Below are 23,782 nucleotides of genomic sequence, written 5' to 3' on the forward strand. Positions count from 1 at the left end.
GCATTGTGGACCCCTTGATGACAGCTGTGATATTTCACCCAGGAAAATGCATACAGATGCTCACACACAAAATATTGTACAAGTTTGTACTCGAGGAAGCTGGAATTAAGAATCTTCTGTTTTAAGTTTGCCCAGTTTAAATCTTTTGATTTATTAAAGGAAGAAAGTAGACTGGTGGATTCTTTGTCTTACTCTTAAATAGCAAGATTCCTCGGTGCAGTGAAAGTAGAAACCTGGTGAACATACTGCTTTCTAGGAACACAAAATGCAGACAGCGAGATTTATCTACAATAGAATTCTTTCCACTGCAGAGTGGTTTTCTTAGTTCACCCAGTGCACCCATTCCTATCTTAATTTGGTGATACTGAAGCCTCAGGAAGCGAGACAGTTGAAACCTTGATGTTTGCCAGCCACAGAGAAGCCGGAGGAATTGTCCGACATTCAAACTATCAGATTGCCTATATTTCTCTTAAAGTCTGGAACCATGAATCTCCAAAATGACTAACATGGTGGAGTGTTTATTCTATGTCAGCGTTTCTCAAAGTGAGTTGTGTACAATGTTAGTAATTTCTAAACAAGAAAACAGACTTTGTGGCCAAATAGGTTTAGAAAATGCCAGTTTAAATACTAAACGTTGATAGCATTTATTGAGCACTTACTGTGTGCCAAGCATTATTCTAAACACTTGATGTTTATTGTCTCATTAAATCCCTACAACGACCATATGAAGTAGACACTGTTATCTCCATTTAATAGATAACCGAGGCAAAGTAGGATTCAGTACCTGCTCGAAGTTAGTAAGTGCCTAAGTTAACCACTTTCCTTTACTTTAGGATTTTACTGAACCTTTAATATGATAGTATGACTTGACTCTTCATAGAAGGAGACATCATGAGGCATTTTCTGAATTTATTTGATCACAGACTCTCTGACCCTATCTCTAACACCCACGGAGAACCTCCAGGATTGTTCTATGGAGCATTGTTTGTGAACTCTACTCTTTAACACATATTCCTCACTTTGTAGGTGTTCTGAAAGTTGACGATAAAGTAGACCATATCTTTCTAGAATGCCTTCCATTAAACAAATTTGAAACTATGTCCTCATGGGGCTGGAGGGAACCAACAGACTGAATTGAAAACTTTTGTTGAGAGAAAGGCTACACAGGCCTGTGGAAGATATGCATTTATTCATTAGGCAATAATGATGAAAGCTCCTACTGTGTGTCTGAACCAGTTAGGTGCTGTTGATAAAATGGCAACACACTGTCCCTACTCTTTAATGGGGCTTATATCACAGTAGAGGAGTCAGGTGTGTGAAAAATTAGGTACTAACTGTATAATAGAATCATATATATGTGGTACCCTGAGGACACAAAGTAGAAAGTTATCTGTTCTCTTGGTGGGCGGAGGGATTGGAACAACTTCATGGAAAAAGAGATGAATGGAGAGTTGTTCTGCAAGTTGATGAATAGGAGTTGGGAAGGCAGATTTTTTCAGCAGAGCGGTGGTGTGAACTGGACAAGAGAGGAATGACCTAGCCGAGTATTTTCTTGGGCCTGCCAACAGAGGGAGGCAGGGGAAATCCTGGGGTGTACAGCTTTTGATTCTATACAAAGATGATGGAACTGGAAATTGTTGGCTTGAGGGACCATTGAAGAGTTGTTAAGTAGAGGCATAGCATGATCAGATGGGTTTGTGTCTCAGAAAGACTGCTCTCTTAGTGGAGGAGAGATGAGGTGCTGTGGTAGGGAGGAGGTGGTGACTGGAAGCCTCATAAGAGATTGTTAGAATAACTGGACCAAGGTTTGTTGAAGGCCTGAATGTGAACAGTAGCAGTGGGACGGGGAGGAGGCGCCCTTCGTGAAGGAAGGGATTGAGGAGAATTGGCAGGAGTTGTGATGTCTGGAGTGGCAGGAGTCTGGTGTTGGTACTACAGCCCTGGGGTTTTCTCTTATGCCTCCCGAGCTTTGGAGCTTCCCTGCCGTCATCATCTTCCCTGCCCTTCTCCAGCTGCGTTAATTTCTCCAGACTCTAAACATTTAGCTCACAAAAGTGAGCCCCCAGTACTTCTGTGTGGGTGTTTGTCATGACCGGTAAACTTTGGCTGTGCCACCACCTCACAGTAACTGCTCTAGTTTAGATTCTTTAATTGGGAGGCTTCTTACCCTGTAAAATGAACTTGTGCAGTTTTAGTAAACTTAAAAATTGTTTAAAAAAAGGATCATCTATGTTAAACTCCTTGGGAAAGGTGGTTGGTGTAGTAACCACCCCAGTTCGTGCCTGACCGCCCGTTGGAATCCCAGCTCTGCCGTTTACCGGCTATGGGTGTGACCCGGGGCGAGTTACCGTACCTCTCTGTGCATTTTATTCCTCATGGAAAACAGGGATTAGAAAAGGGTTGTAAGGATGCAGTGAGTGTGTGCGAAGTGCTTAGGAGAATGCTTGTCGTATAGTGAGTGCCGTACAGTAGGAGACTGTTATCATTTGTCCACGTGATGTGCAGGTTCTGAACTTTTTTTTTTTTGGTAACTACATTAAGCGTTAAGTTCAAAAGTAGGTTTAAAAATATTTAGCCCTGCGAAGTTGAATAAGTTCAGTTATGGAATGTTTTATCTATCTTTTCAACGCTTTGCTTTGCCGTAACTTTCCCCTTCAGAGTGAACAACTGAAGTGCTCTTACATCACAGGCCTGGTTTTAGTAAAGTCCGTCAGTCTCCTCACGAGTTTAGTTTGTACCTTTCTCCTTGAAAACTCATCTGGTCACTTTCTGTGATTTTTCTTTAAAGCTCCAGAATAAATCCATTGGGCGAAGTGAAGAGTGTCAGGAAAGCCGAGTTCTGTGCTCAGCTTTGAACTCCTTCTGTCGCAGGGCACGTGCCCTGCGGAGGACGTGCCTATTGAGTGTGCTAAAGGTGATTCATGTGGGAAGGTCAAGAAAAGAATTCTGGATGAGAGATGACGCAGCATCTTGGTCCATATGGCTGTAGAGAGGCATCCTGCAAATGGTGGGTGGAAATGAGCAGAGTGGATTCAAGCCCAGGGAACGCCTAGCGGGTAGATGGGTGGTGCGTGCTCTGTATTTGCTCAGCTAAGCCCTTGCTAAAGATAGATCAGCACTTCCTCGCGTTCCCAGTACTTTCCAGTTGGGTAAGAAACACTCTTTTATGTCTTTGTATATATGTGTGGTTTTTTTCCTCCTCTTTTTTTCTTTTTTTTAATTTCCTTGGAAGTTTAATGTGTAAGAGCAGTTTTCTAAAAATGGTTTTATTTAATTTTTAAGACAGATATTCTACCAAAGGTGTGTAATGCACAAGCCTTCTTGTTTTGTTATAAAACTGTGTTTAGTTTCACGGAGAGGGTATTTACTGCTTACGAGGTAATCTTAAGGTGAAATGGTAACTAGGGAACAATAACCAGCTCTTTAACAAATACAAATTCTTCACTTTTTAAAAGAGGGCCGGCAGTGAGGTGAGGCCAGTAGGGAGGTGTGTTAGTAAGAGATTTTTCTCATTTCTAAACTTGTCTGCCGACCTGTGCATTTAAACCGTAACCTGCAAATTCTCAAACTCGGTACTAATTTGTCTCCTGGTAGCAACGTGTAACAGAATTGTCTGCCAGGTGATTTTAGGTGTAGGTATCAAAATATTTTGAATTTGTTGTCAAAGTTTGGTTTCAGAGAAAGCAGCCTTAAATTTTGGAATTATAAGTGGAATATAATTTAAGCCTTTTCAGTCGAGATAAAGATACCGTCAGAACGGGTGTCATCCCTCCGTTTGTGGGTGTGTGTCCACTGGTTTCGTCTGGGCGGTGTTGAACTGGTACTTTCTGTGGGTGATTCTGGCTTTTTTTTTTTAGCAGAAGTCAGAGCTTTTTGAATGAGTGCAGTGTCTGGTGTGTTTGTTTTCCCGGAGAGTTCAATGACCTCAGATCTGAGATATTCCAGGGAACAAGCTCCCTCAGAACCCGTGGCATCCAAGTGGAAGGTGGATGCTGGGAAACGAGCTTCAGATGCAGGAGCTGGGGTATTTCGTCCTGATTTCGCGAATGTGTTTTACCGTACTACCGGACTGGCACTTAACTGCTCTGACCTTATCCCCTTGGTATTTTTCTTTCTGAATCAGACCTCTGAAGAGTGTTACATCCCACTGGGCAACATATGCCTACAGAAAAAAAGCTGACAGTCACAGATCTTTTGAATCACATCTTTTAAGAAATGCCAAGGGCAATTTTTTTCTGTTGCCCTTGTGAATGTAGGGTATGCTTCAAAAATAAAATGTATAATAGGTTTGTTTGGAAGGTCACTGAAGATATTCTATTTGGAAAGAAAAAGAATCACACTTTCTCTCTCCTCTGTTTTGTGTGTTTGCGTGTGTGCATATGTGTGTAAGAGGATAACATGTTATCTTACCTATTTACCTTCAAATGTTTAGTCTTGAAAAAGTATTGTCAGATGACCTTTGATCTTAGATCATTCTTGGGGCAAGGATGTGTACTCTGATACCTTGTATGTAAGGTTTGAAGCAGTTGGGGTGATTCCCAGCGAATGGAGAGTAGTTACAGAATTGATGGGACTCTTCGCGGGTGCTGTGGCAGCTTTCACGCCCGCCAGGCATGGACTGAGCCATCAAAACCTTTGGTGCCTCACAAGCCTTGTCCTTCTTGACACATTCATGACTTGCCTCTCACTGTAGCACTTTTCGTTCAACAAACATTTATTATGCATACCTAATGGGTGAAATAACAATTATGTCCTGGGTATTTATAAAGTGAATAAAGTACAGGTATGGCTGACTTTGCACTGGGATAGTGGCAGTGAAGAAAAAAGGAGGAAGAATATATCGGAGAGAGAGTGTGTAGAGGTAGAGTGAGCTTGTCAAGGTGCTCCTAGTGACGGAGGAGGGGAAGACATGTCTCCAGCCAGCCCTGGTGCGGGTGAGATGGCGTCTGTGTGCTGGGAGGTAAGAGGAGAGCTTTCACAAGTATGTAATGGTATTCTTGGTGAAAATGGCAGCGTGAACAAAGATGGGTGTGTGTATCGATTAGTCTTGGTGCCACATTCCTGGAGACGGCATCCCTGCCCCAAGACAGTGTAAATATGTCTGACAGTTGTTTTTTTTCTGCATCCAAAGTTCTCGTTTGAGGGGACAGTTTGGATAGCAGCCCTTAAATGAATGTTGTTCTGCTCATTTTCTTTGTGGGCACATTATTATTATTATTATTTTGGTGCTTTGAGGGTAGAGTTTGATCAAGGATCTGTTTATTATATGTTTGGGTTTCATGAAGGATCAACAACTATTTGCTAGGTTTGGTTGATTAAAAAAATTACTCTTACAGCTCTATAGCCATAATAGTCTTCTCTGAAATGGTACATCTTTGTGTTTTAAAACAGACGACTTTTTTTTTATCATCTTGGAAGAAGGAATTATAAAACCTGAGACCCATGTTTGGTTATACTTCCTAACATGGTTGTTAAGTATTCGGATATTCTTAAATGAAATGATTTGTAGACATGTCATCAATTTCAAATTGAGTAGTGTACTGAAGGAGAACAAATGATTCACCAGGAAAGGTGGGCAAAAAGAAATATTGTATCTACTTTAAATAGGACCAGGTAACAGCTTTCTAACCAGAGCAATGTTGGTGGAGTTACATAGGAAAGACCGTTCCTCAGTGGGGTTAGGTTATGAAGAGCCATTTTGGTGACATGTGAGAAAGTTCAGTTCAGTCCCATCTTACAACACGCTTCATCCAAAGTGCGTGGCCTGTTCAGACTTTATATCTAGCTATTGATTCCATTAAAGCTATTGCAACCCCTGTGTTAATGGTCCCAGGAGGTTGTGCAAATTTCTTTTGGTTGTGAGTATTCATAATTTTTCCTACAGCTGAGTGTTCGTTGAGCACCAGCTGTGCCGGGCACTGCCCAGACACCACAGCAGAGCACCCCAGAGAGGGCAGGACCCGGCCCTCTGGGCACTTAGGATCTGGTGGTGATTTGGCCTGTGCTGCCGTAGGCAGTGAGGTCGTCTTCGGTGTCTTGATTTACATCCAAACCATAAGACCTTGCTTTTTTATCCCGTGACTTTTCCTAGGTTCAGTGCCTTGGTGTGACTGTGAGCTCAGAGTATCTGACTGAAAAATGGGTGAAGCCTCGGGCTCTTGCCTTCTTCATTTGGTTGAATTCTGTCTGAGACCCTTCCTCTGTGTCCATTTCTGGTGGCTTTCCTCTGATTGCTCTGACTGCTGCCTTGGGGTGAGGGACAATCTTAATGTAGTAGACAATCCTGATTTTGTTTGTTCAGTTTGTGTTTTCAGAGAATGACCAGATTTTAACGTGTAAGCATGAGGGGGCATATGGAAAACATATGGATACAGATATTTGAGCATACTCTAGAAAAACTTGGTTCAGAGATCAAAAAACATATTGAGTATACATTTTTTATGTGTCCCCAGGAGCTTGGCATTGGTCCATCTAAGGAGGGATTCGCACACTTCCTGACCTCATGGTCCAGGAGGAGCCGGTGCTGCATAAACAGTTGCAGTGTCAGATCTTGGGAGCACCAGGTGAGGGGGTGAAAGGTGAGAGATAGCACAGGGAGAAAGTGACAGACCCTATTTTTGGGGTTAGGGAGGCAGCTACTAGGAAGGCTTCCTGGAGAAGGTGACACTGAGAGCTAAATTTTGAAAGTAGGAATAAAGTACATTCTAGACTGAGGGAACATTATGTGCGAAAGGTATAGAGGCATGAAACCACATGGTATGTTCTGGAAACCACGAGTAGTTGGGTAATCCTGTGGTCAAAAATACGAGCGGATGAGGCTGGAAAGGTGGATGGTGCAAAAGTTAAACATTTCATGGAATTCAAAAACGGAGTTGAATAAGCATCCAAGTTAATGTTAAAAATGAGTTAGAAGTTTAAAATTTAAAACTTTGAATTTGAAAGAGGGAATAACTTATATTTTAACTGCCTTTCCAACTAAAATTTAAAAATTAACTAGTTTTTAAAAATTTTAAATTTCGACATTGAACTCCGCTTCCCCTGTGGTGGGCATGGACTCATCATGTGCTTGCAGGGGCAGCCGGCCCCTTTCCCATTGCTGTTTAATTAGGAGTCTGTAAAGTAAGGCACAGGGTGAAACTGTCTTCGAATCTCATTTCAGATGTTAGGAGAGCCTGCTTCCCTGAGTTATGAAACAGGTATTTTGGGAATTGGATGAATTGAGAAAATTCATTGCAAAGCTTCGTCCAAAGCATCTGAGGTCTACTTTGCTGGTTTAGTAATAAAACAGTTACTGTGTGCTTACTGTGTGCAAAGCGGCGTGCTAAGAAAACACCACTGTGGTGGGAAAAGCATGGACGTAGGAGTCTGATCTGATTAACTTAGGAGCTGTGTAGTGTTGAGAAGTAAAGGTACCTTTCTTGGATTTTTTTCTCATCCATAAAATAGGAGTATGTAAGGCATAGGTTTGCGAGGATTGGTTAACAAGTGTAAAACTCGTAGTGGAGTTCTGGAACATAGTGGATGGTCAGATGATAGATATGTGTTGTTATTGTTATCAGTGTTAGGCTCATATATATATATATATATATACACACACACACACACACGTACATATAGAGAGAGACACTGATACAGATGTTAGAACTTAGCATTTTAATAATAAACTGCTGAGAAACTTAACAAAAATTGTTGTCGTTCTAATAAATAAGGATCATCCTAGTCACCCCTAATTAAGTACACCTGGGGAAAGCTAGATAACTAAATAAAATCATTCATCTTCCATTAAACCTTACCTAGTAATGTAAAACAAAACAATATAAAACTGTTGATTGTCTTATAACTAATAAATAAGAAAACCCAGATTTTGGAAAGATGAACAAGTTGATTAGGGTCAAAAGTAGAATGAGATATGGAGAAATGCAGAGAATTTAATTTTATCTTTTTACATTGTTTTTGTGCAAATGATACGTGATCACTATAAAACATTCAAGTCATATGGAAAAGTGCAAAGAAAAGCAACAAATCGCCTACAATCCCACTAGGCAGAAATAATGAGGGTTGACAACTGAAAACCATCATTCTAGACACCTGTCTATGTACATGTGCAGATAGAAATGTATAAGTGCCATCATACTTTACATACTTTTTAAAAGTATTTAGTTTTACTCAAATTTAACAATAACAAAAGCTGAAGTGAACCTGAAGGAATTATTACTGAATTTCAGATAAAACTTTTTTCATCACCAGGGATATTAATTCCTGTGAGAGCTCTTTAAGATTATGAAAGCCATTAGGAGGTTGACATACTTGTTTTTTTTTAAATTTCACATTGCAAATTTAGATTAGAGATATTCTCTCTCTCCAGTGAACAGTAAGAGGATTAATATACTTCCTCTCACCTCCTCTCCCCTTCTTCCTTCCCAATTTTTGTTGGCTTTTGTTGTTAAAATTTATTATAAATTTTCTTCAGTAACTTTAATTTCCTAGTTTTATTTCTTATATTTAAAAAATTTAAATGAATTCTGTGCACTGGTTTTCTTATCCACTACTGCTTCTCTGTTCATTTCGTTTTTTTTTAAATTTTTTTTATTTTGTTTTTTATTTTTTATTTTTTTATTTTTTTTAAATTTTTTGTTTATTGCAGTAACATTGGTTTATAACATTGTAAAAATTTCAGGTGTACATCATTATACTTCTATTTCTGCATAGATTACATCATGTTCACCACCAAAATACTAATTACAACCCATCACCACACACATGTACCGAATTATCCCTTTCACCCTCCTCCCTCCTCTCTTCCCCTCTGGTAACCACTAGTCCAATCTCTGTCTCTATGTGTTTGTTTGTTGTTGTTATTATCTACTACTTATGAGTGAGATCATATGGTATTTGGCCTTCTCCCTCTGACTTATTTCACTTTGCATTATACCCTCAATGTCCATCCATGTTGTCACAAATGGCTGGATTTCATCGTTTCTTATGGCTGAGTAGTGTTCCATTGTGTATATATACCACATCTTCTTTATCCATTCATCCCTTGATGGGCGCTTAGGTTGCTTCCAAGTCTTGGCTATTGTGAATAACGCTGCAATGATCTGTTCATTTCGTTTTGATTAATTCCGTGGCTCTGTCTCTGTGGATATGCTAGAAACCATTGAATTGTATGCTTTACGTGAGTGAATTGTATGGTACATGAATTATATCTGAGTAAAGCTGCACTGCTTTTTTTTTGAAGAAGATTGGCCCTGTGCTAACATCTGTTGCCAGTCTTCCTCTTTTTCTGTTTTCTGCCCAAAGCCCCAGTACCTAGTTGTGTATCACAATTATAGAGTTGCCGGCCCAGCATGGCTTGATGAGTGGTGAGTACGTCTGTGCCCAGGATCCTAACCTGCGAACGCTGGGCCGCTGAAGCGGAAGGCACGGACTTAACTGCCACGCCCGTGGGCTGGCCCCCCTGCGCTACCTTTTAACACAACTTTCCCACTTATCACTTGGTTGACTGAATCTCGTTGGACATTTTTCCTTCCTTCTTTCCTCCCTGTGTTCTGTCCGTCCCTCCCTGCAGGAGGGCTCATGAGGTGTTCTAGTCCACGAGTTTTCGTGTTTGAGAATGTCTCCGTATTGTTCAGTTCAGCGGACTGTGACATCCTTGCATGGTCCTCGTGTCCTTCAGGACTCCGCAGCCGTTGGTTCATGGATTGCTGCTCTGCTGTGGAAGCCTGAAGCCAGTCTGACTTTTCCTCCTTTTGAATAGGATTTTTTCCTGCATAGTCTTCCTGAAGAACTGTTTCTTCCTACTTGAAGTAATAGAATATATCAATGTTGGGTTTTTTCTCCTATGTGTGGTGTGTCCTGTTGATCGGCAGTTTGAGTCTTTCCTTTCAGGGGCGTTCTCCTGCATTCTATCTTTTTTGTCTATTGGCTTGGTTTTTCTGTTTCAAGAATGCCAGTTATATTGGATAGTGTATCGCATATTCTTTGTCTTTATCATATTTTGTTTAAATTTTTCTTGCTTGTGTATTTCCTCTTGCCTTCCAACATGTTCAGCCCTTTTATCCTGAGGGCGGGAGAGAGGGAAACTTTGTGTCTATTCCCTCCCTACTTCCTGATTTCTCTGCCTTCGTGTGCCGCACACGCTGGTGCTGCCCGGCCCTCGCCCTCTCCCTGCGGTGCTCTGCCTCCACAAGTCCCTGTGAATCGCTAAATTCAGATCCCTACTCAGACGGCCCCGCCTCAGTGAGTCCTGCCTGTGCCATCCTGTCTGCCCGTGCCGCTCTTTCTTCTTAGCTTATAATCACCTGACATTACATAGTTATCTGTGGATTTGATGTTTCTAACCTTCCTCATATCCCCACTCCCAGTGTAGGCCTCAGAAGCAGAGATTGTGTCTGTTTTGTTCATGGTTGTATTATGAGTACCTACAACTGGGTTCGACACGTAGAAAGGCTTATAAATATATGTCCAATTACAGAGAGGTCTCGCCTGCAGCCTGCAGCTGAGCCTACGTAGGGGATACTTGGCTTCTGTTGTTTTGCTTGGAGCAAAAATATGGGCCTGTGCTAAAATCGCTTACAAATTCCTTTTGTCTCAGTTGAGACACAATGGGACCAATTTTTCCCTAATTTGTTTATAGAGACTTACGTTCAAAGAACAAGGAGGCAGAATTCTTAAACAGAGGAGCCTTTAAGTGAGGGATTTGCAGATGACAGCTCCTTCCTTTTTTTTTTTGTGAGGAAGATCAGCCCTGAGCTAACATCCATGCTAATCCTCCTCTTTTTGCTGAGGAAGACTGGTTCTGACCTAACATCTATTGCCGATCCTCCTTTTTTTTCCCCAAAGCCCCAGTAGATAGTTGTATGTCATAGTTGCACAGCCTTCTAGTTGCTGTATGCGGGACGTGGCCTCAGCGTGGCCGGAGAAGCAGTGCATCCGTGTGCGCCTGGGATCTGAACCCGGGCCGCCAGTAGCAGAGCGCGCGCACTTAACCGCTAAGCCACGGGGCCGGCCCAACAGCTCCTTCCTGATGCAATATGCATCTTCCCTTACTGGGGAAAGGCCTCATGATTTTTTTTAAGAACAAGTGTTATAAGCTAGTGTTTCATCCTTGTCCTTAAACAGGAAAAATCATCACGCTGATGCCAGAGGATCTCAACGCCATTGGGGAATTTCCCCAAGTATGCCTGCCTGTTAGGAATTCATCTTTTATTTCACTGAGCCACTTTGAAGGTCCAAACTTGTGGTTTAAAACCAAATTTTCTGTAGTATTTATCTGCTGTTTATCAGTGGATCCCTAAGTAGTGATTATAGCATATCTAGGTTTTTAAATCATTTACCACTAACCTATAAATAGTACTTGAGAGCAAAACCCACGTATTGCAAATTTCTTAAGCTCTAGGATATATAACAGAGGAGTTGCAAGTGTCCCTGGAAGGTTTCAACTCGCAGGAAGGAGGTCCTGGGAGCTCCCGGCGCAGTGGGGGCTGTGGAGCTCACAAAGTGATACAATGTAGCCATAGGCTCCATTCCCAACATCTGGAACCCAGCTGCTGCTCATCCTTTTCACCATCTGTTAATAAAAACTGGATGAGGGGCCGGCCCGGTGGCGCAAGCGGTTAAGTGCGCGCGCTCCGCTGCGGCGGCCCGGGGTTCGCTGGTTCGGATCCCGGGCGCGCACCGACGCACTGCCTGGCAAGCCATGCTGTGGCGGCGTCCCATATAAAGTGGAGGAAGATGGGCACAGATGTTAGCCCAGGGCCGTCTTCCTCAGCAAAAAGAGGGGAGGATTGGCAGATGTTAGCTCAGGGCTGATCTCCTCACAAAAAAAAAAAAAAAAAAAACTGGATGAAGTGGAATATGGAGATCTTAGATACGTGTACACATAAATGTTGTGCAAACAGATAAGGTAATTATAAGATATGAGAGAGAAAAGGTTTTCAGAACAGGTTTTGATAGTGATTAATTTTAACTTGCTACTAAGGCTTCTGGTTGGTGGTATGAATGGTTTGAATGCCTCTGGGTTAGGACAGACGACGGAAGAATAATTTGCCTGCTTTCAACTTTAGTGGATTGATTGTGGTGAACAATGGCTTGCCTTTCTAACTTGGTTCTTGCTTTCCCAGTGACTGGGAAGAGATGGGTCAGAAGCAACCATGTTGGCCCCAGATCCTAAGGGAGGTAGGAAGGGACCTTTTCATAAGTTGCTGGTCCCAGGCGGATGTTGGAAGCTGCCCTTCAGAACTGCCCCATAATTTCCGTCAAGTGGAGGGCTTGTGTTTCTGCCTGGGAATGTGGTGGTGGACTCAGTTCTGTACCCTTCCTCTGGAGTGAATGCACTCCAAATTAAAAGAACAGGAGTGTTCTCGTTCCCTCTTCCCCTTCACTGCCTCAGCTTGTTGCTGTGGCACCTCCTGCTTCAGCTGCCCTCCCTCATGCTCTTGGCCTGGCTGAGAAGAGCAGGTGCCAAGGCCCAGTGGCCAGCACTGCTGGAACACAACACCAGGCAGGAATTTAGCAGCATCTCCCTACAGCTAGTGAATCTTTTTGAGGATTTAAAAAACAACCTGTAGGCACCATAATTAGTGATATAGCATGACAGATTCTGGGAGGAATTGATCTCCATAAAATTTCAGCTGTCACTGTGGATTGCTGTGTGAACAGGAGAGAGCAGCTTTTCTGGGCTGCCTTAGGAGACAAGGGCTGGGGAGAGCCCAGTGTGGAAGTGAGAGGCAGGTATTCCGTGCTCCCGATGAGAAACTCTGTGACGGGACAGTCCGATCTGTGTAATTAAAGGGAGAGAAGCAAGCTTTCTGTACTTCAGTCTGCTCTTTCTCTTACTTATTGGGTTGTCTGGTTTCCTCAACAATTAATGGAATATAGTCACTGGGAATAGGCTGTCTAAGGAAGCTGGAGTACTGCTGGTTTGTCATTTAGAAACCGTGTCTTTGAGGATTCCTTTCAGTAAAAATAAAAGCATCCCACAACTGTGTTGCGTTTCTTTCTGAGTGGAAAATTTATGAATGCTGCCACCTGTTGACAAAATTTGAGTGTGCATCTAGTCCTCTTGGTCAGCAGTCCCTGCCCCCCAGAAATAGCACGTCCACAGGGAATCCAGCTGCATCCTGGGCACTTCAGGAATACACAGCCCCAACCCGCAGAGAGCTCCTGATTTTAGTAGGGGCTACGGGGCTACCAGCAAGCCAGTGTAGAGAAGAATGCACACCCGCAGCTGGAGCGGGCAGTTCTCCTTGGGCCACCCGATGTCCTCGGAGCCTGCCTAGTCTAAGTCACTTAATTAAGAGGAGATGACCTCTCAGTCAGAAGGCCCTTAAATACTTACATATTCATTTAAATACTTTCATGTTCAGAATGGCTATTCTCATTTAGATACAGATTTTCTGTTGCAAGATTTCCGCAGATCATGTTGTAACACTCCATACATCTGCTAATTATTTGTTTTCTTACAAATGCCAATATCCTAGCAACTCAGTATTGAATACCGAATGTTAACTAACTGTATTGGAGAGCAAACTGCCCACATCCCCCCGCCACCCAAAGTCACTATGAACATGTCCTGTCCTGACACGGAGACATTCTTGCTTGATAGGTTTCCTCTGCTGAAGGAAAATCCTTAGGTGCTTGTTTCTCTCCTGTCTCTTCCGTTATTGAGGAGACACTTTCTCCCATGAAAACATCATGTTCGGTGGTGGTATTTTTCTGTCTCCCCTCTATCTCTTTCATACTTTTATAAAAGCTCAGATTTATCTTCATCCCTCATGTCTTTCATGTCACCAGAACTGCTCTCTGTCTTTCTGCCTCCAGTCCCACGTTGCTTCTTTTCTCCCAGTCTTGGCTCTTGGCTCCATTCGCCACTCCTCCTCTAGCAGTTTACGCGGTGCCAGCCGTCATTCTGGGATTTATGTAGAGTAACTTGCTTATTCCTCACAACTGCTTTCTGGATTAGGTATTGTCATCCTCATTTTATGGGCACAGAGACGTTAGGTAGCCAGGGTCGCAGAGAGAGTAAGTGCCGTAGCTGGACCTCAAACCCAGGTGGTTTGCCTCCGGAGTCTCTATTCCTGTGTGCTAAGCTGTTTTTCCCTAGTCGTGGGTGTAAAGTCGTGTGCGATGATATGCAGTGCAATAAGATTGGAAACCATTTAGATGTCTGTCGGTAGGGGCGTGGTTAGACTATGGTACATCCAGACGATGGAGTAGTCTGCAGTTATTAAAGAGAAGGAGAGAGCAATATGTACTATGTAGAAAAAATCTCCAAGCTGTGGTAGGAGAACAAGGCGCAGGACACGTGTGTGTGTGTGGGGAAAGATTCTGGCCGGTCTGTGCCTGCAGCACCAGACCAGGCAGGGTCCCTGAAGCCGCGGAGCTTTGGTTTTCCGGTCATTTGGGAAGCAGCATTTCTCCCCATCTGAGAATTTACTTCTCACAGTCTGCGGTTTCTGTTCAGGAGGAAGAGAGCCTGGTGTGGTCTATGGTGCGTGATTCTGGACTCAGATAGCACTTGGTTCAAACCTAGGTTCCTCGGTTATTAACTGTGTGGTCTTGGGCAAGTCACGTCACTTTTCTGAGACTTAGTTTTTACAGCTTTAAAATGAGGATGATTCCTGCCTTGCAGAAGTATTGTGACTTTTGAGATATTGATTCATTCAACAAATATTTTTTCTGCACCTACTGTGTGCCACCGTTCCAAGCACCAAGGAAATAGGAGTAAACAACTTTAAAAGCTCTGCCCTCGGGCAGCTTACATACTGGTGCGAAGAGAAGCACTCAAAAAATAAATTGTATTCAACAAGTGGTGATAAATACTATGAAGGGAAAAAAGAAAAAGAAGGGAGGGTGAATAGGGTGTAGGGGTGGGGTGGAGGCGCCGTTCATCAGGATGGCTGGAGAAGGCCTCACTGACACGGCACAGTTTGAGCCCAGACTCGTGGGAGCTGAGGGCGCACACGGTGTCTGGAGCAGGAGCGTTCACGCGGAGGGAACATGAACTGTCAGTGTCTGCGGTGGGAGTGGGGCTGCCTGCGTGAGAACAGCAAGGAGCTCAGGGTGGCAGGCGCAGTGGTGGGCAGGGAGATGCGGCGAGAGGGGAAGATGAGCAAGAGTGGGCCCTTGCAGGCCACTGCAAAGCTTTAGCTTTTCCTCTGCGTATAGTACATCTGGTGCGTCCGGGTTGCTCAGGAGGTAGAAACTGTGATGATGAGGATGCAGCCATGATGCTCTGCTCTTTTGGTAGAAGAAAGATAGATGGGGCGACATTTAGGATTCTTTAATAATGATTGTTTTGTAGCCCTGGAACAGCAGCCTAGTGGAGTGGAAAGCAGTGAAAGCCCCCGACAGTGGGGCGCGCACTGGCGGGAAGACGGCAGAGCTGCGCCTGTCTTGATTGGGACTCTGTTCCAGTCAGCACGGCCTGCGTGTGGTCAGTTCCTAGAAGCTGTGTCCTGTTGCTGCCTCACGGTCCCCTTGTACTGTCAGCAGCTTAAGGCTGAGTCTCTGTGCTGAATTTACCAGTCTGTTTAACCCAAATTAAAGCTCATAGTGAGGTGTTGAACTGCATCAGGAAGGTAGATTTAAAGAGCTTTGCTAGTTACAAATGAGCTAGGTGATGAAAGGGGCAAGCAGATAACAGCGGAGTGGGAAGCGTGCGGCAGTAGCTGCTCTGCAGGGCCTGGTCCTGAGCGGTGCCCAGTGAATTCCCTTGTGGGTGGGTGGAGACAAGAAGGTGGGGTCTCTGTGACTAGTGACTAGAAGTGCTGAGCTGTACTCGTGGCAGAGAGCTGAGATCATCAGTGACTCCCAAAACTTTAGAAAATCTCAGACAGGGAATTAAATATGAGTGAGTTGGCAGATGGGGACCTTTCCTTCCTGCTCCCTTGTGATAGGATTGGGAAACCCGCTGAGCTCCTGGGAGAGCTCTGCCAGGAGAACACCAGCCATTTACTGAGTGCTCACTCCATGCCCGACGCTTTGCGTCTTAAACATTTTGCAAAGGATTGTCTCTTTTAATCCTCGAAACTGCCCCATGCAGTAGGCATTACTCTTTGTTATGAGCTGTGTCCCCCCAAATCCTTATGTTGGAGCCCTAACCCCAGTACCTCAGAATGTGACTCTATTTGGATATAAAGTCTTTAAAGAGGTAATTAAGCTAAAATTAGATCATTAGGATGGGCCCTTATCTACCCTGACTGGTGCCCTTGTAAGAAGAGGAAGTTTGGATACAGACACTCAGAGGAAAGACCCTATGAAGATATGGGAGAAGGTGGCCACCTGCAAGCCAAGGACAGAGGCCTCAGAAGAAACCAACTCTGCCGATACTTTGGTCTCAGACTTCTAGCCTCTGGGACTATGAGAACATAAATTTCTGCTGTGTAAGCCACCTGTTCCGTGGTACTTCATTATGGCTGCCCTAGCAGATTAATACACCCTTGTTTTATATCTGAGGAAACTAAGGATCAGAGAGATTACCACAGTTGTGGAAGTTCTCGCAGTTATGTCTGGGAAGAGGTGGCGTTGAAATCCAGGTGTGTCTGATTCCAAAGCTTGTTCCCCTTGGAACCACTGGGTTATACTGAGTCCTGAGTGTGTCTGGGTTAAGGCTGCTTCTCCTTGCTTTTGAAATTGTACTGGCGCCCAGCTCTTTGACTTCTGGTGTCCACTGTTCTCACTAATATACCGTACTTTCTGCCCTGCCGCACTTTCTTTAGGGGTGATATCGGACCTCAATCACATAGACAGGTGACTTGAGTTAGGGGCTTAGTGAATCTGGAAAGATTTGCTTCTTTTTGGGACCTTCCCTCCCAGTCCTCCTCCCATGAACAGAGGCAAAGGAGACTCACTCTTCGCGCCTTAGAAGTGATGTGAAACTGACCAAAAAATGGGGCAGATAAATACTTAATATTGCACTGCCACTGTTGCTGTCACTGAGAGGTTTGGTGGTTCTTAATCAATCAGGAGTAAATATTAGAATCACCTGGATAATTTTTAAAACATCCCTAAGTCCCGATGCTCCATTCCTGGATGTTCCATTCTAGAAGCCTGGGTTGGATTTGGGTGTCCATCACCTTTCTTTTTTCTTTGAATTCTTCCCTAGTCATTCTGATGTGCCCCATCAGATGGAGAACCTTGAAGTTGTGGAATGACTGATTTCTGCTGTTGGTACTTCTAAACCATTGAAATGTTTGCATTCCAACAATATTAACATCTTAAAACTGACTCTTCTATTTTAGCTTTCATTATCTACTCATAGACTTCTGTATTTTCCATGGTTCTTTCAACTGTAATCTATTTTGAGGTTGGGAGGACATATAAGATCCATTGTCCTAAAAGAAGACCTCTAAGCCACCAGAATTAATTACTCTCTGTGGTCGTTAGCAGGTCTGAATGTGAGAGCCCACTAGGTAGGCACTACCCAATATGTATATATATATATATTTTGTGTGTGTGTGAGGAGATCAGCCCTGTGGTAACATCTGCCAATCCTCCTCTTTTTTTTTGCTGAGGAAGACTGGCCCTGGGCTGACATCCGTGCCCATCTTCCTCTACTTTGTATGGGACGCCGCCACAGCATGCCTTGGCAAGCAGTGCGTCAGTGCACGCCCGGGATCCGAACCGGCGAAGCCCGGGCCGCAGCGGAGAGCGTGCACTTAACCGCTTGCGCCACCAGGCCGGCCCCCCATTAACCGCTTGCGCCACCGGGCCGGCCCCCCATTACGTTTTTGAAATCTCTTCTTTCAGAGTTCAGTTTATTTTGTACACAGTTGCGTTTTCCACCGTTCCTCCAGAGGGCCCCAGAGTGTAGAGACAGTTACTGGGGAGTGGAGCCCCCTGGCTTGTAGCCTCTTTAGATATGGAGACGTTAGCCAGGGAGATTTGAGCTTGTACTTGTTGGAGGAGCTGTTACATTCTCTTTTAGAGCTCCCTAACTTTTCCTAGTGCTTTTTTCAGCTCTCGACCTCTATCCAAAGGATAAAGAACAGTCTTTTCTTCTCAGGGTCGTGGCTGGTGACAGTAGAACGCAAGGCCGGGGACTGCGGCTGAGAACTCAGGTCTTGAGGGGGTGATCTCTCAAATTCTTTGTGCACATTTACCAGTTGAGTTTACATCTTCAGTGTATGGATATTTATGTATAAATTATGTACACATACAATTTTATTAATATGTACCTTATAAAATGTCCCCTCCAAAATAGAAGCTTAAAAGGAATAAGCAAAAAAACATAATGAAAGTTTTGTTGTCTCCTTTCTGTACTCCAGTGAGGGTCACCTTGGAACCCACTGCTTTAGGTAATGGCCTTTCCTTGGAAAGGGGTTTGGGGAAGAGCATAGAGGTGGACTGGTGGGTTGTTGTGGCTGCAGGCATCTTTCTAATTTCCGTGGTCCTCTTGAAGCTTTAGTGAAGAGTGAGTCATGTGGGGAATCAGGACCTGACAGTCAGTGAGAGCATGCCTCTGTGGAAGGCTCATTGCCCTCACTTGGCTGGAATTTCAGTGCAGAACGTGGCAGACTCAGTCCCAGGGGATAGCAAGGCGGGTAAGACACGTCGTAAGTCCCCACTTCGGGAAGCTCATCTTCTAGGCCTGACTCTGGGACAGTGTACAGGAAGTTTTAATAGACTTAGCCTAGTGCCCAGGCCTGCTGCTGAAGTTCTCTCCCCAGGACCCCCAGTATGATGTATAGTGAGCTGTTGTGGGGAGGGAGGCGGGGGAAGGATCTGGCTGAGGGTGTGAGTAGTATTCAAAAGGGAATTTGGTGGGAAAGATAAAGGTGGTGTGGTTTTATCTGGACTATTCTGAGACTCTATCCCCATTCTCCCCAATCTATGTAGCATAGACTGCATTGAGCGCTGAGGGCCCACACAGGTCCAAATTTTGCTCTGTGGCCACCCAGAGAGCATCACATTGTTATCTACCTGATGGCTGTCACATATTTGGGGCTCCAGAATACACCCAGGTGCTATGAAGGCTCAGTTCTAAAATTCAGTTTGTTTTTTGAACTTAATCAAAGAGAAGTTGCTTACTCAGTGGATAGTGAAGCAATTGAGCCGTTCCGTAACGGAAAGAAGGTTATGTATTGAGTTTACAGAGCTCAAAAGAGTCATATAATTTCACAGAATTAAATTGGGATTTTAAAATAAGGCGACTGGTCAAGTAAGTCTGGTCACTGAATGGAAAACCAGAAGATGACCACCCTAGGGTTACACATAAGTGCTGGCCCGCAGTGTGCCGGGCACTGCTGCCTTCCAAGGCTGAGGCCAAGGTGTCCGCAGTGCACTTGATCTCAGGCGGATACGATTTGACCTTTCACCTCCCCAAATGTGAAGTAGTCATGGCCTGATCTAACAGAAATTCTGTTGAGATTTGAAAAAAATCTAATCAGCAATCTTTGTTTAAAGGCAATATTTTTTTCCATCCCGACAATACTATCTGCCCAATTTAAAAAAAAATTAGAAACTGTAGAAGAGTAGAAAGGAGTCACCCACATTCCCGTTGCAAAAGAAAACCACCATGAACTCCCTGCAGCATAATTTCCCAGCATGTGGGTGCCTTTGGTGAAGGAGAGCTTAGCCGGAGGGTCTGTGTGGGAGGAAGGAGAGGATTCAGCTGTGTGGCTGTTGGCACAAGAGGCAGTACCTGGGCTGCAAGATCACAAATACCTGTTTCTCTGTTGAAGCCAGCCTGAATGCAAGATGGGTTGCGAGAGGACAGGCTCTGGGAGTGTGCAGGCAGCTTCTTCTGAAGCTGTCTATACTGTCCGAGCAGGCCTTTTACCTGGTGGGAAGCCGTGTTTCCCTTGGGTTAGGCACGTGACAGCCAGTGACCTGGGATGTGCCCTGCAAGATGAGCCTTTCCCACCTCTGTTTGAACTTGCCTTCTCTTTCGCTGTCATAAGAACAGAGCTGCAATGGGCTCCAGGTTTGGTTCTCTCTGTTCTTGTGTCTTTTTGGAAAGAGATGCCATTTAATCTATATCCCTTCTGTAATGAACAATATCAAATGTTCGCTGCTGGGGCCATTGGATAATTTCCCTTATTGGAGAAATGAGAACATAAGCTGCGAGGGAAGCCTAGAACAACTGTTCTCAAACTATCTGTAGTGAAAGTCCAGTTTTAATTTTTTCTCAATCCATTGCAGAACAATCCTTTTGTCAAATACAATAAAAACAAATTACTAGAAAAATTAAAAGAAACCAGAGTCAAGCCCAAATTTTAGATTCAACAGACTTAAAATTACTCTGTTGAATTGCTATAGCATTCCTCAATGCTTTTTCTCATTTCTGTGCTTCCTGTGACCCTGACTTGTGCTGGACAGCAGACCACAGGTGGAGTTTTGTAAGATGTAGGGGAACTTGCGCATTCAATGATAGAAGGGAGCTAGTGAGCCCTGCGGAGAGCAATATTGAAAGTAAGTTGATGTGGCCAGAGTTGCCCGTGGACAAAGGAAGAATAAATTAGGAAAGTGTAGATGAGGAAAATGGTGTTGTGGGCAGCCCAAAGGTGAAGCCGTGGGAACAGGGAGTCAGGTTGCACCTGGGAAAGATGCAGGACCCAGGAAAACCAGGAATCTCATCTGCGACTCAGCCCGGAGACCTGTGTATGGAGAGGAGGGGAAAAGGGGCCTGTTTCTCCATGGAGAACGTGATGGAGGAGGAGCCTGGGAGGGAGGGGCTTTGGGGAGAGGGGCCTGGCCTCGTGGAGGAAGGCCTTGAAGAGAGCACTGGAGAGAGTTTTCAGCAGTGGGTGGCAAGCAGCGGGCCCTGAGGCAGGGGCACAGACAGCCTTTGGGTGGGCTCTGCCACGTTCAACTCGGCTGGGCATTCCTAGCTCTGAGGGGTTTCTGTAGAGTGCAGCTCGCCCGACGCTGGAACCGCTGACTTCCTGCGGCAGGAAGAGGAGTCTTGGAGCGAGAAGTGTCTGGGCGCCGTGAAGACCAGCTCACACTGTCATCTTGATACTTCCAGTGATGAAAGGGTGGGGATGGGCTGGTGTCCTTATCTGAGGTGACTCAAGAGTTTCTCCTCTGAGGGTTGCACCTCCTGTTATACTTTCCTCCCAGCTCTCCATCCACCTGACTCTTTCACCTAACTAGGATGTAAAGGACATTTTTAAAAACGGGTATGAGATACAGTAAGGTTTTCACCAGAGCAGACAAACGGGAGTGATCTATTTAGGGAAAAGGTACTACTGTGTCGTCCCACCCCAGCCAAACCTGGAGTTACCTTTAAAGCAGATCAGTCCCTGCGGAAAAATATAATTTGGCATCACCTAACTCCCAAGGTCACCTAGAGTTTATGGTTATAGGAGAAAGGAAGAGATGCCCATAAGCCCAGATTTCAGTTTTGCTGTTTATTTTCTCACATTTAGAAAATGAGGGTGAACTCATAAGTTTTGCAGTATCCAAGTAGTTTTAAAAGCACCAGTTCTTTTTGAATTTGGACTTTTACTCACCCTGTTAAGGTGTAGGCTCAAATGAAGGTCTGAGTGAAGGATCTGGCTTTAATTGATTTAGACTCTAAAAAAATATATATGTATAATATTTATATATTTAATTATATATATGTTATGTTATATAATTATATAAACATTATATACTAGGTTTATATTTTATATTTATGTATTACATTTGTATATTTATTTTATATATATATAAAATTGTGTCTGGTAGCCTAAGAATAATACAGTCATAGGCTGTTAGAGCTAAAAGGGTACAGAGAATATTTCGTCCCTTTGCTTCTTTAACAGAAGAGGAAACGGAGGTGATGTAACTTGCTCAAGGTCACCCGGGTCATTGAGAGCAGATCTGGGACTAGTCTAGTGATTTTTAGTTTAGTGCACTTTCTACTTTTATCATGTGACTCCTTAATCTTTGAGTATTCCAAATGCCGAAGCTAGGTTATAAAGTAGCATATTTTCTTCTAATATTAAATGTGTGGAGGTAGGTATAAATTTCTGATTACAGCTCCTTTCTGGGTGCTATATGTGCAGATTTGATTATTCTGTCACTGAAAATATTGCAATGACTAATTAGAATTAGGACATGCCTTGCATTTGATATGTTTTGTTTTTGGCATTTAGGTTTTCCTAGAACGTTAGTTCAGGCCGAAGCCCTGGACAAAATCTGTGAGCTGGATCTAGTGATCACTTTGAACATTCCATTTGAAACGCTCAAAGATCGTCTCAGCCGACGCTGGATTCATGCTCCTAGTGGAAGAGTGTACAACCTGGACTTCAATCCTCCTCATGTACATGTAAGAATATACTTTCACCAGTTGACAAGAGAGAGACAAAACATTTCAGTTGAGAAGTGGGTAAAGGATATGAGTAGAGTTTAAAAAAAGGGAAAATCTACATGGTCAACAAATATTTTAAAATTTTCATTCACTAGTAGTCAAGGAATGCAAATTAAAGTAAAAATAGACTATCACTTTGGATCCATTGGACTTGGCAAAATTAAATAGGTTATAACATCTGTTGCTGGTGGGGATCTTGGAAAAACAATGCTCTTGTCTTTATTAAGTATGTAAAATATTTATAGTCTTCTAAAAAAGCAAGCTAGCAACATACATTAAAATTTTTAAGTGCGTTTTTCATTCCACCGCCCTCTGGGAGTACAGTCAATGGGAATGAAGCACTAGCAGGTAAGGTCGTGTACACAATAAGGCTTATTTCAGTGTTCTTTGTAGTGGGAAAAACAAAAACAAAAAACAAAACTTGAAAACAAAATGAATGTGTATCTATAGAGGATAGTTAAATTAATTAGAGAACATCCACATTTTGGAATATTATGTAGTCAGTAAAAAGAATAACTTAATGACTTAGTGCTATACTCTTTGACCTGGAGAAATATTTCCTCTAGGTATTGCTGAATGATAAAAGCAAATGGAATGATTCCATTTTTGTAAAACAGTGGCCAATCTTCTTTAAATTTATCTGTTTGTGTGTTGATCTGTGCTCTCTAGCTTCGTAAGAGCAAGGATAGAGATAAAAAGGATATATCCTGGGCTGGCAAAATGGTTGGGGCTGGGCCTGAACAAGGAGCTGGGTCAGAGCGCGGGGTCACGTGAGTGGTGGGAATGAGGAGGTAAGGGGACTAGGGAGGATGAAGGGAAAAAAAAAAGTTCAAATATAACATCTATACATTTGCATAAAATTAAATACATGTAAAGATATATGTTTAAAGAAACTTTTTAAATTAACAAATTCATTTAAACAGTTATTGTTCTTTCTGGTAAAGACATGAGTTAGTTCAATCTGATCCTTTTTTTTTTTTTTTTTTTTGTGAGGAGATCAGCCCTGTGCTAACATCCGCCAATCCTCCTCTTTTTTTGCCGAGGAAGACGGCCCTAGGCTAACATCCGTGCCCATCCTCCTCCACTTTATATGGGTCGCCGCCACAGCATGGCTCGCCAAAGCAGTGCGTCGGTGTGCGCCCGGGATCCGAACCAACGAAACCCGGGCCGCCGCAGCGGAGCGCGCGCACCCAACCGCTTGCGCCACCGGGCTGGCCCCTCAATCTGATCATTTTTAACTCCAGTTATTTGGTGGTAGATAGCATTACTTGTCATCCAAACATGAAAGGGATGGCAGTTGTGTCTTACTGGGTTAATGTTTATGGAATAGGTTAGACTTGAATATAGACAGAGTCAGTAATTCCTACAAAAATGACTTCAGTGGGGTAAGGCTGCCTTCCCAGCTCCTGGTGCCACAGCTTCAGCAGAGTTCCAGTGAGTCTTTTTCATTTGGACTAAGCACTAGTCTCCTTTTGAAGTCTT

General features: G+C 43.6%; 1 protein-coding gene across 6 annotated transcripts in view; it reads left to right on the forward strand.

Moving 5' to 3' along the window:
• The window catches only part of AK4 (adenylate kinase 4), an 88,670-nt gene that overhangs the window by 37,031 nt on the left and 27,857 nt on the right, over positions 1–23,782 (forward strand). For all 6 annotated transcript variants that reach the window (XM_058538232.1, XM_058538227.1, XM_058538228.1 and 3 more), the window contains one exon: positions 22,086–22,258. In XM_058538232.1, the coding sequence (XP_058394215.1) occupies positions 22,086–22,258 (173 nt within the window). The remainder of the gene's footprint in view (positions 1–22,085; positions 22,259–23,782) is intronic.

Source organism: Diceros bicornis, chromosome 4 (genome assembly GCF_020826845.1).
Source record: "Diceros bicornis minor isolate mBicDic1 chromosome 4, mDicBic1.mat.cur, whole genome shotgun sequence".
Taxonomy (NCBI): Eukaryota; Metazoa; Chordata; class Mammalia; order Perissodactyla; family Rhinocerotidae; genus Diceros; species Diceros bicornis.